The sequence below is a fragment of the Entelurus aequoreus genome, linkage group LG09, assembly GCF_033978785.1.
Source record: "Entelurus aequoreus isolate RoL-2023_Sb linkage group LG09, RoL_Eaeq_v1.1, whole genome shotgun sequence".
Taxonomy (NCBI): Eukaryota; Metazoa; Chordata; class Actinopteri; order Syngnathiformes; family Syngnathidae; genus Entelurus; species Entelurus aequoreus.
Window position 1 is genome coordinate 30,973,081 of NC_084739.1, and position 21,738 is coordinate 30,994,818.

A 21,738-nucleotide genomic window follows, 5' to 3' on the forward strand; every position below is an offset into this window, starting at 1 on the left:
TAGTTCTTTGTGCAATAAATGTTCTATACAGTGTATTCTTCTTACAAGCATTTTTTAATCCTTTTGTCATCCATGGTTGATTATTCTTTCTCTGCTTTCTACTGAGTTGTTTCCATGGACAATGTTTGTCATAAAGTATTATGAACTTGCGTGTATATTTTTGTTCAGTGGTATTTTTGTAAGACTGAGTTCTAGAGAGTAATCTAATTTAAAAAAAACTCTGGGATGGAGTTTACATGGAGCTCACAGGACTGACTCCTTTTCAGTAAAAATGTTTTTAACACAGTCCATTTCGTCCCATCACATTATCTGAAATGTGCTTTTCTTTTTTTTTCTTTTTTCATTAGTGATGATGTCTCACAATGGGTGACTGTTCCCAAAAAGCCAGTCGCTCCCACTCTAATTGCTGAACAGAAGAATGAGGGGAGGACATTGAAAAAAACACAATCCGCAAATGTGAGCCACTAGACAATAGCAAGATCTTAAATAATTAATCTAAATGTTCGTTCCAACATTATTAGTGAGAAATGCTGACAGATTGTGTGCTACAGCTGCATCAACAGAGGAAGCAAGCTTTTAACAAAAAACTTAACAAGTAATTAAGCAGTTTCCTATGCTAAGTCTCTCAAACATCAGAGGAAATGTGACCTAATGAACAAACAAATGGTAAACGGTACAGAACAGCAACATACAAACTCAACAGGTAGAGATTTTCCTTTGTTCCACTGGCAATCAAAGCACTTAACAACAGAAAACTAATGTAATAACCGGACGCAATAATAAGGAGTGCAATATTGGGATAGTGCAATACGGGAGGTGTGCAATACGAGGGGAGTGTAATGTGTGATCTCATAACTAACTGATGTACCTGCGCACTATTCACTGTCGTCCCTGTATTGCCGGATTAACAGTATGTATGTATGTATGTATGTAAAACGCTGTGTCTTGATGTCCAAGACAAATTTCTCCTCGGAGACAATAAAGCTAATTATTATTATTATTAATTATTATTATTAAATAGAAAACACTTTTCTTACCGTCGAGGGGTGCCGTCTTCATAAGGTTGGATTATGACCACCTTGACAGTGATGGAGGTGCGCAGCAGGTCGATCATCTGCTCATGGGTGAGAGTAGCAACAGCTACCTTGCAGATCTCCACCAGTCGGCTTCCCTGTCTCAAGCCTGCCTTCCAGGCAAAGCCAAATGGCTCCACGTCAGCCACTATTCCCTCAAAATTGACATGGAAACCGAGCTGGCCCAAACCGTTGCGCCGTAAAGTCATCTCTGTCGTCTCACAGCCTCTGGTTGTGATCTGGAATTAAAATCAGTTTGGTTATTATCTGCAATATGAGTGCTATCGCAGTGCAGGGACATAGTGTTGACTGTATACAACTATACTGCACATTTGGGATTCATTTCATAATTGTATCTTACCCATAACACACCAACACAAAAAAAAATGCTCAGTAAACATCAGTACCACAGACATATAGAAGTAAAACACACTAAAAAAAAAAGGTCAAAAATAAATGCTTGCTATCTATCTTTAGCCTGACAACATAATTTGACAAAGCTATTTGTAGGCCTCACTCCAGTTTGAGCGTGGATGGTTTCCCAAAAGTGTTTCAGGAGAAGCACTGGAGAAGAAATCACACTGCTCCCAATGAGCTTTAATCACTCGCCAGATTAGTCTCGGTTCAGTTGTGGTTGACTGCCTCCATATACCTCAGAGTGGCAGCTGGATTCAGGGACACATTAACTCAGACTTTGGCCTGTCAACACTCTACCAGATTCTCACACTAGTAGAAACCCTACCCTGCTGTGCTAGGAGAACCCAAACAACCTGGATGGACCACTACGAATGGACCGTGTCCTCTAAGGGAAACATAATTATTGTTTGTATGTCAGTGACGTGCAGTCACTGGAGGCAGGTGAGGCGGGGCCTCACGTGCCATCATGGAAAGAAAAAAAATTTAAAAAGAAAAAAAATGTATTAAATTGTTATATGTATCCAGTGATTATACTATAAAGTTATTTTCCATTTAACTTCACCAGTTTTAGATTATTTTTATTCAAAATCGCTGAATTTTCACATTTGCCGTTCAAATACAGAGAAGAGACTTGCGGTGATCAGCAGCAAGTTGAGGCACGTCACTGAGTTGTGCTTTAACATGGATTGCGGACTTGGCTAACTGCTGGCCTGCTGTGCAGTGAGACCGTATTGCTATATGAACTATAATATACATTTCCATAGTTTAAGTAGCTGAGGTATATAATGTACAGTGTATTTTGTCAACAACTGTATGTGTGTAACGTATTTCTTGTGCTGAGCAATCGCAGTAATCCCGCCTCCTTGTGCCGGTTAATGCACCCCCGCCGTAGAATGCACCCCCCGACGGGAGTGCCACATCAACCAAAGCCCACACCCAAACTTTCCATGCACGTGGAAGACCGAATCCACCCAAAAAAACCATTCAACAAGAAGCCAAAAAGTGCAAAAACAACAATGTCCGCGCTAGAGGAGCCGCGAATGACTGCAGGGCCACAACATTAGGTACACCTGCAGACTGCAGCACGGATTTCATATTTCATTCATTCACAACTCCTCCAACACGAACACCACTGTTCCCGCACCCCACGGCCTCCCACTAAACAACTTCTCTAAATAGATTCAATCCTGCACGTGGAAACTCCAAGTGTGGGCTCCAGTTGATACAACACTCGCATCAGGGGGCGCACCCCATGGCGGGGGCGCACCAATCCAGCACAACAGCGGCGCATGGACTTCATTTATAAGTAAAGGTAAGACCATAATAAAGTTTTTTTAATTAAATGTGTTTTTTTGTGTGCTACAGTTTGTATGTGTAAAGTTAAAAATAAGTTAAAGTACCAATGATTGTCACACACACTGAAATTTGTCCTCTGCATTTGACCCATCCCTTGATCACCCCCTGGGAGGTGAGGGAGGCAGTGGGCAGCAGCGGCGCCGCGCCCGGGAATAATTTTTGGTGATTTAACCCCCAATTCCAACCCTTGATGCTGAGTGCCAAGCAAGGAAGAATGCTGGTATGAGCTTTTAAACATAACCCTTTAACTGCTGCCAATCAAATGGTGAATAAGATACTCTTTAGGGTTCATATGTTTGTAATTCTGAATGTGATGAAGTCAGTGCCTCACCAGCCATGAACCTCACCGCACGTCACTGTTGTATGTGGATTATGGAGTTTTCGTTTTGGTATTTATCCATATCTGTGTGCCCTGCAAATACCTATTTTTAATGCCGCCTTGTTGTTGTCATGTGGACAAGCAAAACACTACTTCTTGAGAAGGGTGATGATAAACAAAAACAGAAGAACAAGAGAAAATCACACATGCACAATTGTTAACACGACAACAACAATGGCGGACAACAACGTTTTGTGCTACTGTTTTGTACTCTTTGGTGTGTAGCATTGTGTGTGTGAAGAAAAGCTTTTGCTTTTTCATTGGCGTATTTGAATTTATTGTAATGGCACAACATATGAGTGCAAAAATATAAATGCATTTACAACCATAGAACTGGAAACAGAACTTGTTTGGACACATGGATCGCCTATCTTTGTTCTGGCTGTTCAGTATAATAGGGAAAAGGCAGCAACTAAGGGAAAAACTGATTTTAAATACGAACAAATCAGCTGGCTCTTTGGATGCTGTGACAGATGACGCCAATTCTTAAAATTCTACTGTACTTTCAAAGTTGACACTACTATATTATCTGAATTTTTGTGTCAGAGTTGTTTTTTTCAATGATAAAACAGATAGAAGACCAACTTCAGTGAATTTTGCATAGCACCAATAAACCGACTAATCAGGAATACCAGAGTGTTACTGCTATGTGTCTCAGAGGAGGCATGTGACAAATAGATTGAGCTAAAAATACATATAATCACAAGGGCTGTACATAGTAAATGAATCACTGTGATTTACAAAATCCAAATTCCATCTTAAAATGTTATAACCCCAGCAGCCCAAATCTGAGGAGATTTATCATACAGTACCAACACGTAAAAAAGTCTAATCTTTGAAAAAAAAATCTATTTTCATCATTTTAATCCAATGATGGAACTTTCACTCATATGAAACTCAAAAGAAAAGGACCACACATAGGACTATCTGTCCAATAAAATCTAAACTTGGGGCCTCCCGAGCACAGCGACACCCTGGGGGAGCAGGATGTTATCACAAAGCTTTTAGTACTGCTCTCACACTGCGTCATAGCGTGGCCTGTTTAGTTCACATTACATCACAGGCTAGGCAGTCTGTAAATCCTGGGTCAACTTTTAGGACATTTACAAAAACACCTTTTGGATGAAACTGTGCAGAGTCACCTCATACTGATGCATGTTTTATAAGACAGACACTTACTATTACTGTAGTACTTTTTCAACTTCTTTTGTGAAATACCCTTCACAAATCCCACAGGCTGGGCAAGAGCTTTGCAAATGTGAGAGATTTGCATGTTCAATGAGGAAGACATGTCCTTTGGCTAATCACAAATGCTAATATGACCTGCTCTGTTCTTTCCTATGTTGAGTGTTTTAACTAAAGTTACTACTTTTGAAAGACACTTAGACCTTCCGTGTTATCTACATAATGCAAAATCTTTGTCCTTGGCCCCATATTAAGGTTCATGAGAGGAAGACGTGTGGACAACATCTGAAATAGTTTTAGTTGCATATATGATATAGATTTAGATATTAAAGTGGGCCAATGCTGTAATACAATGTGATACACAGTTTAATTTTGCCCAATGGAATTTAAAATAGTTAATAACGTTTTTAAATGATTTACTTGTGCATAAGGGACTTTTATTATGATTAGTTTTAGTGCAAAATATGATTTGCAGTGTTTCCAATTCATAAATACATTTGGACCGCCGCAAATGGGTTTGTTTATGTTCGCCCTCACGCATAAACAAATTATAAGGAACCTGGTCTGCCAGCAAAAGTGACTTTGTTTCTACATTTAGCGAGTAATCGGAACCCTCTAAAAAAGCGACTAGCGACAAATCTAGTGGAGACTTTTGGAGACTCAGAAATGAAAGCACACTATCACAAAGAGCTGCTGTGGGCTCCTCTCCTTTCTAAAAGTTCTCACAAATGTCTCCAAAGAAGAGACAAAAGAACATTTATTTTTAGTTCTAAACATTCTTTCATGTTCTCCACTCACATTTTTGCAAATGTTTCATGGCCAATTATGAAAGTTTGATAATTACATTAGTACGTCCCCTTTTACAGGCAAATCACTACAACCACAAATAGATTGTAGTCCTGTGAAAAACACTGACTTGTGTTCGAGGTTCAAGCAGCAACTCCCACGTTGTTTTTTTGGTTACACAATTAATCCATCCATTTTCTACCGCTTGTCCCGTTCGAGGTCGCAAGGGTGCTGGAGCCTATCTCAGCTGCATTCGGGCGGAAGGCGGGGTACACCCTGGACAAGTCACCACCTCATCGCAGAGCCAACACAGATAGACAGACAACAGTCACACTCACATTCACGCACTAGGGCCAATTTAGTGATAGCTATATTTGTAAATTAAAGTTAATATACAAATTGAAATCATGTTATGTGTAGTTTAGGTGAGATGTCGGGATTTAAAAAGTGGATCTAATTTGTTGAGCTACACAACTTAAAAGAAGGGTAAACCAGAGGCTGCAGTCTTCTTACAGTCCCAAAAACTGCCACCTTATTTCATCACCCTAAAAACTGGGTTAGGCTCCCTCATTATGTCCATCAATTCAAAAATTGACCCAAATCTCATGAACACTGATTGTCCATTCCATTTAACAGTCTGCTGTAGGGATTGGCTTATTTTACTCATTTTTGATAAACATAGTCTGTTTTTTGGTCCTAATGGGTTTACTTAATCAAGAGCAAATCGGTACATGTGAATATGTGACCTAATGGCTGACATGGGTCCGTGTGATGTCCCAACAGGAGAGTCAAAATGTTCTATGGACTGAATGGAATAATACAATTAATAAAATGAAAATAACTCAAGACCCTGGTATGCTAATTTGGCATAATGACATATTTTACTAATAGCAATAGCACTCACAGATGGTTTCAAATAAGCCAATATTAAATAATAAATTATAATTGTTTTCATCTTCTTGTGAATAGTTGTCTGTCGATATGTGTTGGGCCTGTGATGAGTACACCCTGAACAGGTCGCCTTCTGCCCGAGTGCAACTGGGAGATGTTCCCCCAACCCCACCGCAACCCTGAGAGAGACAAGTGGTAGAAAATGGATGGATGGATGGATGATTGCAAAGTATGATCACTGGGATGACAAGCGGCAAACACCTGGAAACTGCAGTACACTCTGTTCATCTCCTTCCTAAACCTATGACAATATTCATAAAGCATCAAAAGAGTAGCAACAACATCACAGTTAGATCCAATCAGCCAATACTAAGATCTTAAATACTGTAGGCTATCCAAAACAACTAAACCAACTGAGTATTAGCCATTTGGAATGCGGCGCCAAACCAACAGTTGCATGATTATCTGTGCTCCATCTATGCAAATACAAAATAAAAACACAAACATCTAATTAATTTACAGTGAATACAGCAGAGCTATAGATGACTAGACTTGCAGTAAGAGTAGATCAGACATTAGACGCTACAATTTAGTAAGTAGAAGATAGACCAAGCCTTTTAAAAACTCTTATTCTTTAAAAACTATAAATACATCGTCGTAGATGAATGTAATGTGTTCCACCGGGCATCCTCCAAATGTTTGTGAAACGGATATTCATGTGACATGAACCTCTAATAAACTTAAAGAGAACCTAAAATGATTTTAATCTACATTTAAAACACTTCCTTGTGGTCTAGATAGAACAGTACATCGGGAAAGTATTTACAGCGCTTTACTTTTTCCACATTTTGTTATGTTACAGCCTTATTCCAAAAAGTAATAAATAGATTTTTGTCCTCAAAATTCTACACATATTACTCCATATTGACAATGTGAAAATGTGTTTTTAATAATGTTTTGCTAATTTATAAAAAAAAAAAGAAAGAAAAAGAAATCACATGTACATACAGTAGGTATCCGCAGCCTTTGCTCACTACTTTTTATGATGCACCTTAGGGAACAATTACAGCGTCAGTCTTTTTGAATACGATGCCACAAGCTTGGCACACCTATCTTGGGGCAGTTTTGGCACAGTTATTTTTCTGTAGCCTTCCCCAGATTTGTGCCTCAAGAAAATTCTGTCTCAGAGGTACACAGACAATTCCTTCGACTTTATGTTTGGTTTGGGCTCTGCCATGCACTGTCAAGCATGGGATCTTATACGTATATAGATAGGTATGTGCTTTTCCAAATGACCAACCAACTGAATTTACCACAGGTGGACTCCAATTAAGCTGTAGGAATGTCTCAAGGATAATCAGTTGAAACAGGATTCACTTTTGTGCTTCAAATCACAGTAAATGTGATTTCTTAGTTTTTTATTTTTTATTAATTTGCAAAGAATTCTAAAAAAAAAAAAAACTTTTAAGAATTATATCTCATTATTAGGTATTGGGTGTAGAATTTTGAGGACAAACGTAAATGTATTGCATTTTGGAATAAGGCTGCCTGTAACATAATATGTGGCAAAAGTGATAGCGCTGTGAATACTTTCCAGATGCACTGTACATTATGGATATGCTTTGGTTTAAATTTTGCTCCACAGTCACGTTTATAACCCGTTTTTTTGAGTCTGTCTGCAAGATGTTCGATTCTGGAGCCGTTTGTAGATTGCAATGGAAACAAGAAGTATGTATATTGAAGTAATGACCGCAATTTGTTTTTCCAGACACAATCGAAAACAAACTTAATATGTTGATTCACCTGTCACAACATTAGATACAATATCACAATCGCCGATCAATTACTGCATAAAAAATTGTTGCTTTTAGCAGCATGTATGTCACTGCATATCGCACGTCTGTGTTATTATGCACAAGCCATGAGTAGATGAAAATATTACTTTGTCCGAACTCTTTTTTTGTGTTTCTCCATAGCCTGATGCAGAGGCGGAGGAGCTCCTTCCCCATTGGCTGAGAGCTTTACTAAATGTCCAAATCAGTACATCCACCTGGCAGTGACATCACAACGTAGCCTGACTGCAAAATCCGGCAAAAAGAAACATCCAAAACTGCATTTAAGCTCACGCCTTAATGAATAAGCCTTATGATTTGATGCTTTGGCATCGTTTAACACGAGTGTCCAACATTGTCACAACATTTATAAATCAGAAAAGACTAAATTAATCATAGGTCACCTTTAACTGTCTTTTGAAGGACGTCACAAGCATAGTTAATAAAAATAAAATATTTTGAATGTCATGCAAAAAAAGCTGATTCTGGCAAAAAAAATCTCTTGTGGACGACTATGAATCCTATTATCACCTGGGCTCCCGCCCCTGTGGGAATGATATGGTTTGAGAGACATAGGACATAATTTATCACTTCTTCTCTCCAAGGGTGCAGAAATCAAGGAAGTTTAAAATGAAGGAATTATCACAGTTTAGACTTAGAGACGTACCTCTAATCTTTGCACCATTTCCCGGATGTCTTCTCCGCAGTTGTCGTGGGCAGACAACATGACACATTCCCCGCGCTCATAAAATATTTTTATGCTCATAATTCCTGAGGTCCATCCGATGACATCTCGACAAGAGCAGTTGAACACCACATTTTTGGATTCCTCCTCAATGAGCACGATGAACTCGTTGGATATGCCGAGCAGGCAGTCCACATCCATCGACTGACCAAAGTCCCGGACCCGAACACTCCAAGTGATGGCTCCCACACTGAACGCATGTGCATCCTTTCTGGGTTTCACTTTCTCCTTCTTCTTGGCTCCGAGGGTGATGAAGCTGAATTTGACTGCAGAGTCAATAGTAGCAGTGCTAACAAAGTTTTCTGCCAGGTCCTTTAGATACTCCTGACGTGTACGGGTCGCCATTGCTCGGAACTTCTCTGACTTATGTGCTGCATTTTCTCCATTTATGACTTTGGCAAGTAGGAAGTCCCGAAAAACTGCAGACTTTGGAAATGTCACAGACTTTGGAATCGGGGGCCCGAATGGAGGCACGTCTTTTGATCTGGACACAGCCACACTAGAAAACAATATTAATCCAACTAAATTACACATTAGGGAAAAAGTGAAGCTCATTTTAATCCTCTCCTAAACAAACGCTAGGTTTTCATGTCTCGACTTCAGAAACACTTAGGAAGAGATTTGTAAATAATTTTCAGGTGTCATGATAATAACTGTATCATTACTGAGAAGATCTAAAAACTGTTGTCGATCTTCTACTGTCAAGTACTTTGCAAGCATGGAAAAAACCATTGGGCCCCATTCAGCAATAACTTCCTAACTTTTCCTCTTATCTTTCTTCCTAAGTGATTTCCTAAGAGGAGTCTTTTTAAATTCATGATGTGTTCTTAAACGGCCAAATTGTTCCCACCTGCTGTCCTTAAGTTGCTAAATGCCAAATGATTAACGCGTGCGTGTCTATCATAATTTGCATATAAACACGCCCTTATTTCCCCAATATGCATAAGTAAACATTGGTGAATACAAAAATCTCCTTAAAAACTTCGGAACTGGGCCTAAGAACAAAATTTGTTCTTAAGAACGGTTGGTGAATGGGGCCCATTGAGAGCATGATGGCCTTTATGCCAACCAAAATAAGAACACACCTATACTTCGTCTTAAGAATATTCATTCATCTCATATTCCAATGCGCTATGGCTACAATGCCACAAATTGTCATTGATGTTTAAAACAAATAATATAATAATTAGATAACATTTCATATGCAACAGTATTTTCAAATACACGCTTGTTTTATTTACCTGTAGCAGACATTTTCAGTGCAGGGGTTGTGGACTTTGACAATGACAAACACATGCTGGAAATGAGAGCGGATGTTCTTTGGAGTAAAAGGAAGGGCCCCAGGCTCCTGGAACACGATGGTGACAATATCATTGCCAATGTGCCGCTTCCTCAATAACTGAAAACAAGACAGGGGTACAACTTAAAGACAAGGAAAAAGGACATTTTGTATATACTGTATATACGTATATAGTCGAGGTTTCTGTGGTTCAACCGTTATACAGTGCTCAATATCTTTGAAGAAACAGGCTTTTGGGGATGAAATAGCCTCTGTGTTTTTTCCTGACCTAATGTATATTTATATATATAACTATAATTATTTTCTATAAAATGTGTTTTGTTTGAACTATTTTCAGGTATCTGAAGCAGATTAATTGGGAAACATGTTTTTTGTACGATTTGATCTAATAAAAGAGTTGTACTTTGCTTGAATCCCAATGTTCCTTCTAACCCTTCTTCCTTCATCTTACCCCGAGCGCTCAAAACAGAAGGCCAAGACCTAGTGGTGGAAAATGCACCCGAAGAAATGAGATGCCACTCTTTTCTGGCTATGTTATCCACCAAACAAGCTGTTTGGTGGCTAATGAAATTATTTTTATCAGACAGATAATAAGCTATGAAAAGTGAACATCACAGTATTTAGAAGTTACAATATCTCCAATGTGTGCACTAGCTAGGTCGTCATGACGAGCAATTTTCAAATACAACATTCTCAATTTACATGTCGTAAATTGTGAAAGTAGATTTGCTGTCTAATAATTTATGAAATGTAGAAAATTGTTCAGCCGCGTTAGCTAGCTCATATGACAAGCAATTTTAAAAATAAAAACAACATTTAAAGCATGGCCATATTTACATGAAGTAGTAATACCTGATAAAACACCAGTGCCATTGCTATCAAAATTAATAATCATTATATTACTTAAATGTATGTGCTTTCTATTTAGCCTTCTTCACATAACACTTGGTACTTGGTTTTGAAGGCTGTACAACCCTTCCCTTAGAGGAGTCATAATATGATTTTTTTTATACATTAAGAACATATCCTTGTGGTCTACATAACATTTAATGGTCATAATGTTGCATAGATTATGTTTTACAGACCATTTTCAAGCCGTTTTCTGAACGTCTCTTCAGAATGCGCTGTTTTGAGGGCGGTCTTATTTCCCTGCCTCCACTTCAACTGCGTCTTCTCCCCGCCAGCCACCTTGACGTTTTTAGTGCTTCAATATGGAGTATACTGACAGATATTAATTTGAACTATACGCTAATTTGTATTAGAAATGACAACAGCGGCGGATGCCCCACAAGAAGAGGATGGAGAAAAAGAAGACTACAGCGGACTACAATGGCGGACTGGCGCAAAGCTCTTTGGGTAAAGCTCTACCATATTTGTATATACAGTATAGTGCAGGGGTTGTGGACTTTGACCAGTGACCAGAGGGGACTGCAACGTACAAAGGCGCGGGACTAAATTTGGCCAAATGGTGGGGTATATCAGAGGCCTGGAACAGGCTGCCAGCCCATGTCAGAAACTGTGACAGCTATTTAACATTTAAAACGGCACTGAAACAATGGTTGAAAACTAATCAGACATACACACACACAATTGAGTTTGAGTTTGAGTTTATTTCGAACATGCAAGCATACAACATGATACATCACAATTTCCAGTTTCTTTTCAACATGTTCGAAAAGGAGTAGGAAGAAGCAAAGCTTATTTAATCCTACCCCTTTTCTTTACATAACAGTTGCAAAACTTTTTGTTCACTTCCTGTTCACAATTTTTTCACAATAAACTCCATAAGTAATCACAATAAAAATAAATAAATAAATAATAGTAAGAATTTAATAATAATAATTGGTGAAGTAAGTCATATTTCATATGATGAGATAAGTAAGATTACTTTAAGAATGAATGAATGGATGCATGAAATAAATTGAGAATGTTTGTCATGGTTCTTCTTCTTTGTACTTTGTAAACACTTTAAGTTTGAAGAGTTTCTTGAAGTGTATCATATTAGTACATTGTTTGATTGCTTTGCTTAATCCATTCCATAATTTAATTCCACATACTGATATACTGAAGGTCTTAAGTGTTATACGTGCAAACAAATGTTTTAAATTACGTTTTTCTCTAAGATTATATTTCTCCTCTTTTTTTGAGAAGCATTCTTTGGTAGCAGGTTATAGTTTGCTTTGTGCATAATTTTAGCTGTTTGCAAATTCACTATGTCGTGGAATTTCAGTATTTTTGATTCAATAAATAAAGGGTTTGTATGTTCTCTATATCCAACATTATGTATTATTCTAACTGATCTTTTTTGTAACACCGTTAATGAATGAAGTGTACTTTTGTAATTATTTCCCCATATTTCTACACAGTAGCTCAGATATGGTAACACTAGTGAGCAGTAGAGAATATGAAGGGATTTTTGGTCTAGAACATGTTTTGCTTTATTCATTATTGACGTGTTTCTTGCAACTTTATGTTGTATATTTTTTAGGTGAGATTTCCAGTTCAATTTATCATCAATCATTATACCTAGAAATTTGGTTTCGTTTACTCTTTCAATTTCTATTCCGTCTATTTGTATTTGTGTTTGACTTTCTCTTCTACTGTTACCAAATAGCATTATTTTAGTTTTGCTAAGATTCAACGATAGTCTGTTTTTGTCAAACCATCTTTTTAATTTGTTAATTTCTTCTGTTATTATTTGTATTATCTCCTGTGTGTTCTCTCCTGAACAAAACGCTGTTGTATCATCCGCAAATAATACTAACTTTAAATCTTTTGTAACTTTACAAATGTCATTTATATAGAGATTGAATAATTTAGGTCCTAGTATTGATCCCTGAGGTACACCACAGGATATATTTAGCGTTGTAGACGTGTGTTCGCCTAGCTTCACGTATTGTTTCCTGTTCGTTAGACAACTTCTTATCCAGTTTAAGACTAACCCTCTGATGCCATATCGTTCTAGTTTTTTGATTAAAATATTGTGATTAATTGTGTCAAATGCTTTAGTTAGATCCATAAAAACTGCTGCTGCACATTTTTTACTATCTATTGCATTGGTAATTTCTTCTGTAATTTCAATTAAAGCCATTGAAGTTGAAACATTAGCTCTGTATCCATATTGGTTCTCTTCGAGTATTCTATTTTTATTCATGAAACTTTCTAATCTGTTATTGAACAGTTTTTCAATGATTTTAGAAAATTGTGGAAGTAGAGAAACAGGTCTATAATTTGTAAATTGATGTTTGTCTCCAGTCTTATAAATTGGTGCAACTTTAGCTATTTTCATTTTGTTTGGAAATGTACCTGTTTGAAATGATAGGTTACTAATATACATTAATGGTCCTGAGATCTCTTCAATAACCTTTTTTATTGTTTCCATATCAATTCCGTTACAATCAGTTGAAGTCTTAGATTTACATTTTTTCACGATTGTAACTATTTCCTCCTGTGTCACATTACTGAGGAACATGGAGTTGGGATTTCGCTCTATGGTATCATTATAGTCCTCAATTGGAACTGGGTCTGGAATCCTTTCTTCCAATTTTGGTCCAATATTTACAAAATAATTATTGAAGCTTTCAACTACTTCCTTTATATTGTCATTTTTTTTATTTTCATCTAAGAAGTATTGAGGGTAGTCCCTCTTAGTTCCATTTTTAATAATGCTATTGAGGATGCCCCATGTTGCTCTCATATTATTTTTGTTCCTGTCCAATAATTCACTGTAATATTCTTTTCTACATGATCGTAGTATGTCTGTTAACTTGTTTTTATACTTTTTGTACTTCATTTCTGCCTCTATAGTTCTTTGTGCTATACATTTTCTATATAGTGTATTCTTCTTCTTACAAGCATTTTTTAATCCTTTTGTCATCCATGGTTGATTATTCTTTCTCTGCTTGTTACTGAGTTGTATCCATGGACAATGTTTGTCATAAAGTATTATGAACTTGTTTAAGAAATGTTCATATGCTTCATCAACCTCTTTTTCATTATACACATTGTCCCAATCTTGCTTTTGTAGCTCAATTTTGAAGGCAGTCATCCTCTTCTCTGTGCATAGTCTTCGAAATGTCCTTTTGTCTTCCATGTTCTTCTTGTAGTTTCCATCATATATTGTAAAAACTGGCAGATGATCACTAACGTCGCTTACAAGTAGACCACTTGTAGTGTTATTATCAAAATCATTGGTAAAAATATTATCAATAAGCGTGGCACATTGTCCTGTGATTCTGCTTGGCTTTGTGATTTTAGGATATAGACTGATGCAGTACATTGTATCAATGACATCGATAGACTTTTGCTTGTTGGGGTTCAATAAGTCAATATTAAAGTCACCACATAAGAACATTATTCTTTGACCATTGTCCATGTAAGTTGCCTTGATCCATTCTTCAAATGTTTCTATACTTGACTTAGGTGATCTATATATACAACTGATGAATATGTTTTTGCTTTTTTCCTGACATATTTCAATGGTTATACATTCTAAGATATTATCTATGGCAAATGACATGTTTTTTTACCACTTTGTAGTTCAGGTTCTTCATCACGTACACAGCTACTCCTCCTCCATTTTTGTTGGTTCTGTTGATATAGTTTAGTTCATATCCCTCCAGATCAAAATCTATTCATTTTTTATCATCAATCCATGTTTCTGTGACAGCAATCACTTTGAAGGGTTCGTTGATGTGTTCCAAAAAGTTCTTAATGTTGTTGTAATTTGCATACAAGCTTCTACTATTAAAATGAATAATTGACAATTTGTTATCACATTCAATGTTGCTATTATATTGATCATCTGTATAATAAAAACAACTATTACTGATGTGGGAGAAAACATTTGTATCTGGATCTATATCATTTTCCAAATCCTGGTTTTTGTGATCTTTGTTGCAGAAATTTTTTAGTTCCATATTTTCTTGTTCAACAAACTTTGATGTTGTTTCAATAATCTCTATAAGTGTAGGTGGATGCAATCCTGAATCTAGGTCCTCTTGTTTAGTCGTCCCTTGGAACATAGTAGTGCCGATGCTGAATTTAGGTGCTAGTTTTCTGTCAGAGTCCATTATCATCGTTGTTGTGGTAGCTGTGTAAACTTTAAAAATTGTCCAGGTCCTTGATGTCATGGACAACAATTACTCTTGCTTCTGGACTTCCATTCAGCTTGATGTAGATTTTACAGTTGGCGCTCCAAGTTCCCTGGATTTTTCCCTGCCTTCTCAAGTCGCGTGCTTTCTTGGCGATTCCAGCATTACGTTTTGTGAGATGCTCATTCATGTACACATTTGTTCCCTTCAGCTTCTTTCCCTGTCTCAGCAGTGCCATTTTAGATTTTCTGTTTACGAGTTTCACAAGCACGACTGGAGTGGCGTTGTTGTTTCTTCCGTTCAGTGGGATGCATGTTTCGATGGTATTAATGTCAATTTCAATTTCTTTTGATTGCAGAAAGTTGACCACTTGCTGTTCTGCTGAGACCATATCCATTTCATCTGGTTCACCTTCATTATTCACAGCTTTCGCATAGGATCTTGGTTTAATTCGGTGCCCTGTCACAATGATATCATTCATTCGTTTATCCTGATCCATTTCATCTATGATGTTCCTCAGCATGTTGTTGTCTTCTTGAAGGATCTTCATTTGTTTGCTCATTTCAGTGGCTTCTTTATTTCTGGAGTTGTTCTCTTTTTTAATTTCTTTAATTTCTTCTTTCATTTCTTTCATATCCTCTTTCCATCCATCCATCAATTCTTCCAATTTTTCTATCATTTCTTCTTTAAATTCCTGGAGTATTTTTTGTAGTATCCCTTCTTGAATCCCATCATGTCCTGTGCCCAGCTTCAAATCAGTCTTTCCAGTCAATCCTTTAACTTTTGGCATCGCGGCAGTCACTGACGTCAGCGCCTCTTATGTCTTAAGGGCAGTTACTTCTTTAGCGACTTGCGGCACTTTTAACTTGTTTTTTCAACAATTTCGTACCTTGCGCCGTTCAGAGATCAATTTGAGGTGTCAGCCTGTCAACTTATATCACTCTGCGACGTCGGGATCACTTTAAAACAGCTGTAAACTCGCCGTAACTTTTGGTTACGGCGAGTTTAGATTAGATTATTCACTTGTTTATTTGTTTGTTGTTTGTTTTATTCTTGTTTGTCCATGGTCTGTGCTTATGGTATGCTTGTGATGTGTAATGTCTTGTGATTTATGTATTATTTTGTATCATGACCTGTTGAATGTTTACTGTATTAACCTGCCTTAGGACAACGGATGAAAATGAGCTATTGTGCTAACTCAGGCATATTTACATTGTTGCTCTATGTTGATGAATATGCATTGTCCTAATTAAAATAAATAAATAACTGCTGATGCCATCAATGGGAAAAATGTCACCAATTGGGTAAATTCCAAATGGCCCGTTTGGACAAAGCATGAAGGTAGGAAAGATTGTTTTACAAATATCTTTCCTTGCCCCCATGGCTTGATTTCCCATTTACTGGATTTATGTAGATCCCAAATACATAAAAAAAATGTTCCGATAGGTAAGAAAGTTTAGTTTTGCATAATAGGTCCCCTTTAGCATTAATCGAGAATTGGGACACCACTTACTTGATGTGCATGCGCAAAACCGAGGGCAGGTGGCTAAGACAAGGGACAAGGGAGAGAAATGGGATTCAGCCTTAGTCTGCTACTATACTTATAAATAATATACAGTATAGGATACAACTTTAATCTCAGCCCAGTCGGATGTGTAGGATTTCAGGACAGAAAACATCCATCCCTAAATCTAATTTAGACAGCCTCCTTTGTTGGGTTGTCTACTAAACATGTCTTTTCTGGGATTATGTGAATTTAGATCAAGTTTGAATAGGGATTTGAGATGGGAGTTTGACTAATCTAATTTGTCCTGCAGGAAGATTACCAAGAAGAATGAAATGAAACTAACTGACTTTGCTACCCAGAAGAAGAATGTTTTCAGTGGTCTTTAGATTTATACACTATTGATGTTAGTGCAGGTTTGTATCCACAGGCGCAAAATAGAAAATCTGTGTAAATACTCAACAAGTGAACCTTTGTGATTGCAATTTTATCATGCCAATGGTTGTCAAGCAACTACTCCAATCACTTAATTCAACTTGTTAGCGTAGACATGGAGGCACATCTAATACAGAGTCAGGTCCAGCCCCTGGGGATACATTGATTAAAATCCTACTATGAGGTACCGTTACCATGGCAATGCTCATAGTTTCAAGTGATGGGTTGTTACCGTGGCAAAATGAGCCCTAAAGGGGGACTGGCAGGAGCCTGGATTGAAGGTATAATAGGAGAATTTCCATTCTACCTAGCCAGCATGAAAGTGGTTCCCCAAACAATGTATGAACATTTGGAGGCACATCGATGATTGTGTTGTTCACTGACCTGCTGTCTGTTGTTGGGTGTGTAGGGGAGCATGGTGGATACGTGAAACATCAGCTCGTAGTCCTTGTAGGTGGTGTAGAGAGAGTGCGTGCCTGTGGAATCGGCTGGGTACACAACACAAACAATACAACCATTTTTTTTATTTTTTTTTACATTTTTCATGAGTAATGATGAAGCAATCGCTATCTAAAGGTTCTGAACTCCTGTTTGCATGCTGGGGTTATTTGAACAGATCAGTTTTTTTTTTTTACTTCTTTAGATTGAAAATAAATGTCTCATTGTGATGCATTCCAATAAATTAATAATACTGTACAGAAAGAAAAATAAAACTATAAATGTGCGCATGCTGAATACACATACGGTAGCTATACTAAGGAAGGACACCGTCACTTTTGTTCTTTTCTGTTAACTTTTGGCCCGACATTATGTCTCTCAAGCTTAAAGGACTCATAGTGTCCAGATGATCTAAATTTCACTAACAAATTCTCTTTATGCATGTTTTGCTCTTGAAAATAAATCTGGCGGTCTTTTTCCATAATATCAATTACGGTAGGTTGATTGGCAACACTAAATTGACCCTAGTGGGTGAATGTGAGTGTGAATGTTGTCTATCTGTGTTGGCCCTGTGATGACGTGGCGACTTGTCCAGGGTGTACCCCGCCTTCCGCCCATGTGCAGCTGAGATAGGCTCCAGCACCCCCCGCGACCCCAAAAGGGACAAGTGGTAGAAAATGGATGGATAATGGGTTATAAATGGGTTATAAATGGGTTATACTTGTATAGCGCTTTTCTACCTTCAAGGTACTCAAAGCGCTTTGACAGTATTTCCACATTTACACACCCATTCACACACTGATGGCGGGAGCTGCCATGCAAGGCGCTAACCAGCAGCCATCAGAGGCAAAGGGTGAAGTGTCTTGCCCAAGGACACAACGGACTTGACAAGGAAGGTAGAAGGTGGGAATTGAACCCCAGTAACCAGCAACACTCCGATTGCTGGCACAGCCACTCTACCAACTTCGCCACACCGTGGATGGATAGTTTTCAATAGAGGTGGGAATATTTAGGCACCTCATGATTCGATTACAATTCAGGAGCTACGATTTGATTAAAAATTGATTATTGATAAATCTTTCATTTATGTATATTAATGCAGGTTTACATTTCTTTTCATTTCCCTGAATAAGCCTTTATCACATACAACTTTTAAAAATAGTGCTTTTGTAATAAGAAACAGTTAAATTAATTCCCATCACATTTATTCAATTAATAGAATCAATCAATGATCAATCAATCAATGTTTATTTATATAGCCCTAAATCACAAGTGTCTCAAAGGGCTGTACAAGCCACAACGACATCCTCGGTACAGAGCCCACATACGGGCAAGGAAAAACTCACCCCAGTGGGACGTCGGTGAATGACTATGAGAAACCTTGGAGAGGACCGCATATGTGGGTAACCCCCCCCCTCTAGGGGAGACCGAAAGCAACGGATGTCGAGTGGGTCTGACATAACATTGTGAAAGTCCAGTCCACAGTGGATCCAACACATCAGCGGGAGTCCAGTCCACAGCGGGGCCAACAGGAAACCATCCCGAGCGGAGACGGGTCAGCAGCGCAGAGATGTCCCCAACCGATGCACAGGCTAGTGGTCCACCCGGGGTCCCGGCTCTGGACAGCCAGCACTTCATCCATGGCCACCGGACCTATGCAACTCCCCCTCGCAAGGGACAGGGGAGAAGAGGAGAGAAGAAAAGAAACGGCAGATCAACTGGTCTAAAAAAGGGGGGGTCTATTTAAAGGCTAGATTATACAAATGAGTTTTAAGATGGGACTTAAATGCTTCTACTGAGGTAGCATCTCTAACTGTTACCGGGAGGGCATTCCAGAGTACTGGAGCCCGAATAGAAAACGCTCTATAGCCCGCAGACTTTTTTTTGGCTCTGGGAATCACTAATAAGCCGGAGTTCTTTGAACGCAGATTTCTTGTCGGGACATATGGTACAATACAATCGGCGAGATAGGCTGGAGCTAAACCGTGTAATATTTTATACGTAAGTAGTAAAACCTTAAAGTCGCATCTTAAGTGCACAGGAAGCCAGTGCAAGTGAGCCAGTATAGGCGTAATATGATCAAACTTTCTTGTTTTTGTCAAAAGCCTTGCAGCCGCATTTTGTACCAACTGTAATCTTTTAATGCTAGACATAGGGAGGCCCGAAAATAATACGTTACAGTAATCGAGACGAGACGTAACGAACGCATGAATAATGATCTCAGCGTCGCTAGTGGACAAGATGGAACGAATTTTAGCGATATTACGGAGATGAAAGAAGGCCGTTTTAGTAACACTCTTAATGTGTGACTCAAACGAGAGAGTTGGGTCGAAGATAATACCCAGATTCTTTACCGAGTCTCCTTGTTTAATTGTTTGGTTGTCAAATGTTAAGGTGGTATTATTAAATAGATGTTGGTGTCTAGCAGGACCGATAATCAGCATTTCCGTTTTCTTAGCGTTGAGTTGCAAAAAGTTAGCGGACATCCATTGTTTAATTTCATTAAGACACGCCTCCAGCTGACTACAGTCCGGCGTGTTGGTCAGCTTTAGGGGCATGTAGAGTTGAGTGTCATCAGCATAACAGTGAAAGCTAACACCGTACTTGCGTATGATGTCACCCAGCGGCAGCATGTAAATACTAAAGAGTGCAGGGCCAAGAACCGAACCCTGGGGAACTCCGCACGTTACCTTGACATAGTCCGAGGTCACATTGTTATGGGAGACGCACTGCATCCTGTCAGTAAGATAAGAGTTAAACCAAGACAAGGCTAAGTCTGACATACCAATACGTGTTTTGATACGCTCTAATAAAATATTATGATCGACGGTATCGAAAGCGGCGCTAAGATCAAGAAGCAGCAACATAGATGACGCATCAGAATCCATCGTTAGCAATAGATCATTAGTCATTTTTGCGAGGGCTGTCTCCGTAGAGTGATTTGCCCTGAAACCGGATTGAAAAGGTTCACAGAGATTGTTAGTCACTAAGTGTTCATTTAGCTGCTGTGCAACAGTTTTTTCGAGAATTTTGGAAATAAACGGAAGGTGGGAGACCGGTCGGTAGTTTACCATGAGGTCAGGATCGAGGTTAGGTCTTTTGAGCAGAGGATGAATAACCGCTTTTTTGAATGCTAGGGGAACAGTGCCGGAGGAAAGTGATAAGTTTATAATATTTAACACTGATGGACCTAATAATACAAACAGTTCCTTGATAAGTTTCCCAGGAAGTGGGTCAAGTAAACATGTTGTTTGTTTTATCCCACTTACACGCTGTAATAATTCCTCTAATGTTATTTCATCAAAAATAGAGAGACTATTTTGGAGGGCAGTGTCCGTCGTATATACAGTCGTATTTGTGTTAATAGAGCCCAGTTGTAGCTGGGATGCGTTGTCTTTAATCTCCTTTCTAATGAGTTCAATTTTCTTATTAAAGAAGTTCATAAAATCATCTGCCGAGTGGGTGGAGCTACTGGGAGGAGTCCCTTGTTGGGTTAGCGATGCTACTGTACTAAACAGAAATTTAGGATCGTTTTTGTTGAGGCGGATGAGATTTGAGTAGTATTTAGCTTTAGCTAAGGTAAGCATGCGTTTATAAGTTATTAAACTATCACTCCATGCTTGATGAAAAACCTCAAGTTTAGTCGCGCGCCATTTGCGTTCCAGTTTTCTACATGATAATTTATGAGCTCTAATTTCTTCTGTAAACCATGGGGTGCGCCTTTTAGGGGCCCTTTTTTGCTTTAGCGGTGCTATACTATCAATAATTTCGCGCAAGGCATCGTCAAAGTTGTTAGTGAGTTTATCAATAGAGCCGACATAATTTGGGAATGGTGCTATTACCGAAGGCAGTAGGTCAGCAAGAGTCATCGTTGTGGCAGCATTAATGTTGCGGCCGCTATAGCAGTTATTATTATTATTAGCTTGTTGACAAAGAGTCAAAACTTCAAATTTTATAAGGTAATGATCGGACATTACTTTAGTATATGGAAGTATCATAACTTTGGAGGTGGTGACACCCCTGACAAGCACTAGATCTATTGTATTACCGTTGCGATGCGTGGGTTCATGTATTATTTGTGTAAGACCACAGCTATCAATTATGGTTTGGAGCGCCACGCACTGAGGGTCCGATGGGGTATTCATATGGATATTAAAGTCCCCCATTATGATTATATTGTCGGCGTGCGTCACTAGATCAGCAACGAACTCTGAGAATTCACTGATAAAGTCCGAATAGGGCCCAGGGGGGCGGTAGATAACAGCCATGTCGAGAGGTAGCGGTGTGACAGACCTCATAGTAAG

General features: G+C 38.4%; 1 protein-coding gene across 6 annotated transcripts in view; it reads right to left on the minus strand.

Annotated features, from left to right (window-relative positions):
• The window catches only part of LOC133657345 (signal-induced proliferation-associated 1-like protein 2), a 225,716-nt gene that overhangs the window by 65,933 nt on the left and 138,045 nt on the right, over positions 1-21,738 (minus strand). For all 6 annotated transcript variants that reach the window (XM_062058556.1, XM_062058555.1, XM_062058553.1 and 3 more), the window contains 4 exons: positions 17,381-17,484; positions 9,906-10,063; positions 8,587-9,163; positions 1,038-1,312 (listed from right to left, as the gene is read on the minus strand). In XM_062058556.1, the coding sequence (XP_061914540.1) occupies positions 1,038-1,312; positions 8,587-9,163; positions 9,906-10,063; positions 17,381-17,484 (1,114 nt within the window). The remainder of the gene's footprint in view (positions 1-1,037; positions 1,313-8,586; positions 9,164-9,905; positions 10,064-17,380; positions 17,485-21,738) is intronic.